This window comes from Hipposideros armiger, unplaced genomic scaffold (assembly GCF_001890085.2).
Source record: "Hipposideros armiger isolate ML-2016 unplaced genomic scaffold, ASM189008v1 scaffold_82, whole genome shotgun sequence".
Taxonomy (NCBI): Eukaryota; Metazoa; Chordata; class Mammalia; order Chiroptera; family Hipposideridae; genus Hipposideros; species Hipposideros armiger.
This window is the reverse complement of record NW_017731432.1, coordinates 2,822,244-2,830,232: the sequence shown is the minus strand read 5'-3', so window position 1 is coordinate 2,830,232 and position 7,989 is coordinate 2,822,244. Positions and strand designations below refer to the sequence as shown.

The following is a 7,989-nucleotide window of genomic DNA, read 5'->3' as shown; positions in this document are numbered from 1 at the left end:
ATCTCACTCCTAAAGTCTAAACCACATTTCCAGCTGCTTCACTTTATACCAGTGGTCAAGTCCACTTCCTCAGAGAGGCCTCTTGCCCCCTGTCCTTTTCCTGGCTCTATCTTCCTCACAGCGTTGATCCCCATTTAACAATCTATTCATATTGGTCTGTTTGCTTGTTGACTGAGCTCTAAGTACAGACAGGCTCTCAGTGTGTTTGCTTCCCTACTGTGTCCCCCCCAACCCGTAGCACAGGGCCTGGCACACAGTAAACAATAAATATTTGTTAAATGAATAAACAAATAAGAGAATGAATTGCTTTATAGGTAAAAGTAAACTCATCATGCTTCTCCATGGTCCCTACACGCCTTCCTCTTACCTCCAATTTTCCTTCTCTGGCATCTTTTTTAGGCATCGAGTCTCCAAGCCAAGGCGTCCCACCTGGAAGCGCCTTATCTCTGGCCTCCCACATCTTCTCCTACAGACTTGACCTTCACAAAGCCCCTTTCCCTTCCCACGTCCCCTGCTACTCGCTGCCATGACCCTAGACCTCATTACAAAAAAAAAAGTCTCTTAACTGATTCCTAACCATAGTAAGGTAACTACAATACTATCATTTATTGAGCATCAAGCACTGCATGCAGTGATTTACACAGATATTGCCTCATCCTTTGGATAACCACAAGGGGTGGGCTATTTTCTCAATGAAGACACACAGGTTTTGCTAGATTCAGCCACTCAAGTCACTCGGCCAATAAGCAGCAGGGTCCAGTCTAACTCATTCAGTGTGTTTTGGACCACTTCACATCCAATGAATTCTCCCCACTATCATAGGCAGAGTGTTATTCTTAACCATATGATTCCCCACTCAGAAACATGTCGCCTGCTGTAGGAGCCTGGCCCACAGGCAGAGAAGCAAGCAGGCAGTCGAGGTCTCCTGGCTCCATGGGAACGCTGCTTATCAGATGGCCAGTTCTGTACACTGGACAGCGGTCAAGGTCTCCGGCTTCTTGGGACGCTGTGTGCATGAGGGCAGGCCAGCAGGGCCTGCCAGATAATTTCTCCCATGGAATGCTCTTTGCTTTGCTGTATCTATATTACCTTGCTTCTTCTCTGCACTACCTCACCGGCTGGCCACCCCCGGAGATTCTCCCTGATCAGTAAGTCTCAATAAACCTACGTCCCACAACTCAGCCATCTGGTGTGTTTTTTGGGCTTGCAGCTTCTCAGACACAAATCTTGGAACAACTCAGACTCAGTCCTATCATTTGCTGAATTACATACACTCCCCTCAGGTTGGCATTTGAGATCTTTCACCAGCCTTAGCGCCCCGCTTTTTCCTTCAAGTGACTAGTCCCTCTCCACTGAGGAACAGAAAGTCTCCCAAATACAATACCTGCTCCTTGTCAGCGCTGCCTTTACTTAATTTGTTCCTTCCATCTGGAATTCCTAATTTGTTTCTTCCTGTCAAATGTTATCCACCCTCTAAGGCCTTTCCGCAACGATTACCATTAAACACCCAGAAGCCGTCCTGGTCCTTCCCCAACCAGATATGATCTCTCTCCACAACAGTGTGTATTCGTTTTTTTTCCACATTTACTGAATGCTTGCTATGGGCTGGGCAGAACGCTGGACATTAAATGTCAGTATGTACCATAACATAATTTGCATGGGAACACTAAGCTTCAAAGAGAAAAAGAGAATTTGCCAAAGCTCTCTCCCAGGATTCAAATCCAGATCTCCTTAATTCTAAATCCCAACTGTTCAACCCATCCTAAAACATCCCTCAGGACAAATGGCTCAAGTGTCCATTTCTGCTCAGTGCTATGGCCCCCCACCACCTCTTCCTCATCAAATTCCTTGTCAGTGCTCTGCTGCTGGAGAACAAATGCAGGTGGGACCCCAGTGTTGCTTCCTGCTCCCCTCCTTACCCGGATTTCCTTGCTCTCATGGTAAAAATCCTTCTCTTCCACCTTCTCAAACAGGAGAACTCTCCCTGGTCCGGCAGAACAGGCAAACCCCTTTGAATAGGCTGCCATGGCAAAGACCTGAGGCATGGTCAGCTGGCTGTGGCTGCTGGTCATCATGACCTGTTCATAGGAAGGGATCGGGGAAGTGATTGTTGGAAACTCGATCAAGCTAGAAAGAGAAAATAGCATAGAAGGTTTAGAGACAATCCTAAGAAGATTAATTCTCTAGGGCTGAGAAAGGACAGCTGTCCTTGAGTGGGAGAAACCCCCCAGTGTGAGCCCTTTTCCCATAACCAAAATGCTGCCCTTTGGTCTGGGAATGCTACACAAATGACAAAGAAAAACTGGAAAGAAAGACACATTTATTTGGTAGTCTCACAACCCCTTGTCATCACTATTATTATTGTTGACATGATTATTATCCTCATTTTGTTGTTTACAAAAAAAAGGTTCAGAGGGATTGAATTTCCTAAGATTACACAATCAGTGATTGGAAGAGCTAAGATTTGAATCCAGATGTCCATTCCATTCCTCCTTCTCTTCCTCCTCCCCTCATTCATTCATTTATGCAATCAATCATTCATTCGTATAACAATATTTATTGGCATTATACTGTGTTAACAACTCTGTGAAACAACAGTAAATGAGGTGGACACAGTTCCTGCCTTCAGAAGCTTACAGTCTAGGGGGCATGTGATAAGGACTATTAGGGGGCAGCTGAGTAGGATGGGAGCAGTCAGTCAGTATTTTCTGAGGACAGTTATAGAGGAGGTGCAGCTATCTGAGATGAGCAGAGGCTGAGAGCTCCCAGCTGAGACCTGGAGGACGAGCAGCAATATGTCAGGTATGTGTCTAGGGGAGTGGGATAGAGGTTGGGGGGCAGAGCAATTACACATGACCAAGCCCAGAACCAGGAGCACGCATGCAGCATGCATGGTCTATAGAGGCCCGAGCTCATGCTCCAGGTGTATAAGAAGGGTCAGAGCAGCACGGACATGTGGAGTCTGGGCTTTATTGTTGGAGCCCGGAGTCCACTGAAGGATTGTGAACACAGAAAACTGGAGTGCATGGAAACTTATTAGGAAGCACTTAACCAAATCACGCCAGAGAAGGAGATGTCATTGGCATGGGGGATGGTGAGAATGGGTGGAACGGAAGTTATTGAGAAGGAAGGATCTACAGTATGCTACTGTGGCTGAGGGCTTAGGTTCTGGAGTCAGACAGATCTGGGTTGGAATCCTGACTCTGCCATTTAACAGTACTATGATCTTGGGTAAGCCACTTAACCTCTTTAGGTCTTAGTTTTCTTGTCTATAAAATGGGCACAACAACAATATGTACTATAATATATAGGGTAAGACTCAAGTGAGAATATACATAAAGTGCTCAAGGCAGTGCCTAGTACATACAATGGTACATTCCAATATGTGTGAGATAGATCATTGGTTGTAGCAGAGGCAAAATTCACAGCTCCTTCCCGAGCCCCCATTTTAGCCCATATGCATTCTGTGAGATTTACTGACATTTCCTTGCACATCTTTGTTGGTTTGTGGCCTCCTACCGAATTGTAAGGTCCTGAAGGATCTGCGTCCCCAGCAACTATAGTAGCAAGATGCCCTGCACACTGCAAGGGCTCAGTGGACATTTATTTAATTGATTCAGTAAATTAGGCAGCCATTAGAAAATATATTTTTGAAAATCTGTAGTTTTGAAGACTAGTCATACTAAAATGCTTATAAAATGAAGTTAGGTGTAAAATAAAAAGAACTGTATCTAGGCTATGGTCGTAACTGTCAAATGTGTGCTTGAACACAGATGAACATTAGAAAGGCAGAGAAAAAATGAAGAGTTGAATTTTTTTTTCTTTTCTTTTAAGAGCTGATTTTTAAGGTAGGGAGGTTATGAGTGATTTTTAAAGAATGTTGTTTTGGGTGTAATGCTGCTAGTACAATGAGTATATTTTGACAAGAGCCCAGAGGGGCGTCATTACCTCTCTGATTCCTGAATCACCTCCAGGTTCTTCATCTCGCTGGTGTGCTCCCTGGCCATTATACTCGTCTCCCAGCGTTGATCTCCATATTCAAAGAGGAAGAGCTTGCCTGTGTCAGTGCCAACGACAATCCTGTCATCAGACACCCAGGTATGGGCTAGGTAGTTTTGGGGTTCTCCCCTCTGAAAGTTGATTTGCTTCAGGGTTCCCTCAGTAAAACGGAGAAGTTTAAACATCCCATATCCAGTGACACAAACATGTGTATTATCCTGGGGACTGAAGCTCACCTGAAAGAATAAAAGACAAAGGTTTATAAAACTCATCTTGATGGAATTATTTCCCATTTTACTAATTAATATTTATTTCAGGTAGCTCAGAGTATCCTTTAAACATCACTAAATCATACAATTTTAATACCATATTTGGTAAGAGTACAGATCTATATCCATTATATTTGTGGAGCCAAGAGTCTTAAATTAGGAAACCTACACATGTAGTTTTACAAAGACCAAAAAGCAAAGTGATCAGGTCTTGACAATGGCCAAACTCTGTGCAAAAAAACCCCAAAACAAACAAACAAACAAACAAACAAAACAACAAGAGAGTCTGGCAGGTGTCTGTGCCCCTTCCAGGGGGAGGGAACCAATGTCAGGACTGCTACGTGGTCTCCTACCTACTGTGCTTCCTTTACCTGCACCCTCATCACAGCATAAAGGACAGTCAACCTGTCACCCCCACCAGACAGTAAGTCGCTTGAGGGGCTGTGGCTTTTCTTCTCTGTGTCCCAGTGCTGGGTTCACAGAGGACATCCAATAAATGTGAACCGAACCTATTGGAGCGGAGATCCTCTCCGCTCTGAATGCGGACGCTGCACAGGCCTCACCGTGGCCAGGAGGAAAGGATCTTCTGGCTGTACCTGCCTTTGGCTGATTCTGTGATCACCGAGCAGCCTTCTGATTACTAATTTCACCTCATAAGTTCTCTATAACCAGGGAGGAAATGCCCTGGATAGACTGTGACTGTTCTGATCCTGATGTACTGGCTTATACACGGGTCTCTTGTGAGAATAACCGAGTCCACGCCTGAGACACGGACTAGTAGGCATCTCTGAACGTCAACAGAACTGAGTTCCTGAAAACTTGTAAAACTGAGTACTGGGTTCTAGACTGGGTTGACTGCACCAAGATAAAACCTCCTTGGGACCCACTGCATAAGCAGTCAACCAGCGTCCTAACAGGTGCTCTTCATTTCTGGAAACCACGATAGAAAACTCTGCTCCCCATGTAACTGCAATTTCATTAACAGCTTCCTAAAGATATATCACTTCACATCACCTCCCTGAAATCTTCCCACTGTCCAACAATGCTGCTGGAAAGGGGTCAGGACCAGGATGAGAGAGCGAGTTTGATCAGTCAACCTCTGGGCCTGACTTGTGACCAGAATGCAGTTCTGGGCCAGAGTAAAGGAGACAGGCACTGCTATTCACTACTCTGTGATTTGAACCTCTTGGAACCTCATCTGTAAAATAGGTATAATTATGCCTACCCTATATGGTTGTTGTGAGACTAAATTTAAAAATGCATGTTCAGAAATCAGCACTGCTCCTGGTACACAGAAAACATTCAACAAAAGATGGCTCTTGCGATTGTTTATAATTTGCACCATACTTGTTAGGCTGGGAGGTACCTGATAGACACCATTGTTCTGAGAGTCGATTCTAACAATGGCCATTACTTTCTGTTTTTCCCACAGCCAATAGACAAGGTTGGATTCTGGAGGTGATGTCTGAGTCAACAGGTATTTGGAGTCTGGAGAAAAAGCCATGCAAGTAAATCTCTGAACTGGGAAGTCAAAGTTATTAAGGATTTTGCGCTTCCGGACAGGGATGGATGACAGTTCATAAATGGTGATGACAGGTTTTTCTTGCACCATCTCTGAGACAGCGAGGTATCGCCTATTGGGACTGATGGACAAGGCCAACATGCCTTGACTCTTCTCTGAGCCTGAAAACAGAGGTAAAAGGGGATAATGAGGGTAGATGAAGCTTTCACCAAGATTCAACGTGAACCAGGCACAGTGGTAGGCACTGCTGACGCAATAGGAGAAAAATGCAGACACAGGTCATTGTCAATCCATGAGTCCCTTGGTACAACTATATCTGGGGTATTATAAAAATGACTAGGGTGGGTACCTCCCTGAGGCCAAGCTCGGAGGAGAAGTCAGGGGATGATTCCTGAAGGAAGACAATGTGGGACGGGGAGGGGAGGGGAGTGGGGCAGGTGGCAGGAAGAGCAAAGGTGTGAATGTGAGAAAGTCGGATATTGCCAGAGCATCACATGTGAGCCAGAGGTGACCAAAAATGGGTCTAGAGGGGTGAAATGGGATCAGATCATAGAGGCCTTTATGCCCTGAGCAGGCAGCACTTTCAAGGCTCTAGTTTCTCTACTTTCAAGACTGGGATGCTAACCACTGGATTCCTCAGCCTCCCTTGCAATTAGGTGATCTGTGTGACATTCTGGTCATGAGATAAGATGCAGAAGTCTGCTGGACTGGCTTTATGGTAAAGCTTGTGCTTTCTTGAAAACCAGGGATGGATGCATTCTATCCCCCTTTTCCTAGAATACAGAAGTGATATCTGGAATACAGCAGTCATATTGCAACCTTGAGGTAACAAGCATGAGAATGAAACTATGGTCCTCTAGACAGCAGCGCCTAAGGCAAAGATCAAACTGCAAAAACTTTATTTGTGAAATGCAATCAGGGCCACATTATGATTTTCGTGGGCCCTAGGTACTTTAGCTTTCAGGGATACCTTCCTCCATTAAAAATGTTAAAAATTATATTTTGTGACTGCATTGGTACAAAGAGGAATATATCCTGGCTGGATTCACATTGTTATTATATTCATTTTTCCTGATTTTAAAATAAATTAAAATTAAAACATTTTTTTCTATCCCTACATGTATCATGGGCCCTAGCTTCTGTGCCTACTGTGCTTTGTGGACAAGTCTTCTATCTCAGTTAACAGCAACTCCATCCTTCTGGTCAATCAGGCCAAAAACCTTACTTCTTCTTTTTCCCTTCCACACTACATCAGATCTCTGAGGAAACCTCCACTTTCAAAATAATCCAGGATTATTTCTTCTCACCATCCCTATTGCCTACAACTTGCTCCATGACACCATTTTCTCTCACCTGGATTATAGCAGTAGTCTCTCAACTGGTCTCCTGCTTCCTCCCTTACCTCTCCTTCAGTCTATTCTCTAAACAGTAGCCAGAATGATCCTGGTGAAATATTAAGTCAGATCACGTTACCCTGCTCAGAGTCCCCAAGAGTAAGAGCCTATGACCCACAAAGCCCTATGTGATGCTGCTCCCCGTTACGTCTCTGCCTCGCCTCTCGTTGCCAATTCTTCCATTCACTTCAGTTGAGCCACACTGGCCTCCTTGCTATTCCCCTAACACACTAAGCACCCTAACTCTGAACCTCAAAGGTGAAAAGCAAAAGTGTAAAGCATAAAAGAGATAATATAGGAGAATAATTAATAATGTTGGGTTAGGGAGCAATTCCTGAACAAGACACAAAAAGGAAAATGTTGATAAACTTGACTTCATTACAACTAAGAATTTCTGTCCATCAAGATACCATAGGGAGAAAATACAAGCCCCAAACTGGGAGAAATTATTTGCAACACACATATCAGACAAAGGATTGGTATACAGAATATATAAAATGTGATCATAAGTCAGTCAGAAAATTACCCCCAAAAAACATAGAAATTGGGGAAAAGACACAAATAAGGCATTTCGCAAAAGACTGAATAGGAGTATCCCATAAACATGTGAAAAAATATTCATCCTCATTAAGAGAAATGCACACTAAAACGAATAAGATACCCTGCCTCAATCACTAGATTAGCAAAAAATTAGGAAGTTAGATAATACCAAGTGTTGGTGTGGTTGTGAAGGAATGGCTACTCTGATGCACTCCTGGTGGGAGTGCAAATTGGTACTACCACCTTACCTAGTAATTTTAGTCCT

General features: G+C 44.0%; 1 protein-coding gene across 1 annotated transcript in view; it reads right to left on the bottom strand.

Moving 5' to 3' along the window:
* Nucleotides 1–7,125, bottom strand: part of CFAP57 (cilia and flagella associated protein 57) — a 53,170-nt gene extending 46,045 nt beyond the window's left edge. Inside the window, exons 1-4 of the mRNA XM_019643696.1 lie at nucleotides 7,098–7,125; nucleotides 5,635–5,951; nucleotides 3,949–4,235; nucleotides 1,920–2,127 (exon numbers count right to left, since the gene is read on the bottom strand). Of these exons, the coding sequence (XP_019499241.1) occupies nucleotides 1,920–2,127; nucleotides 3,949–4,235; nucleotides 5,635–5,951; nucleotides 7,098–7,125 (840 nt within the window). The remainder of the gene's footprint in view (nucleotides 1–1,919; nucleotides 2,128–3,948; nucleotides 4,236–5,634; nucleotides 5,952–7,097) is intronic.
* Between the last annotated feature and the right edge of the window lie 864 nt (nucleotides 7,126–7,989).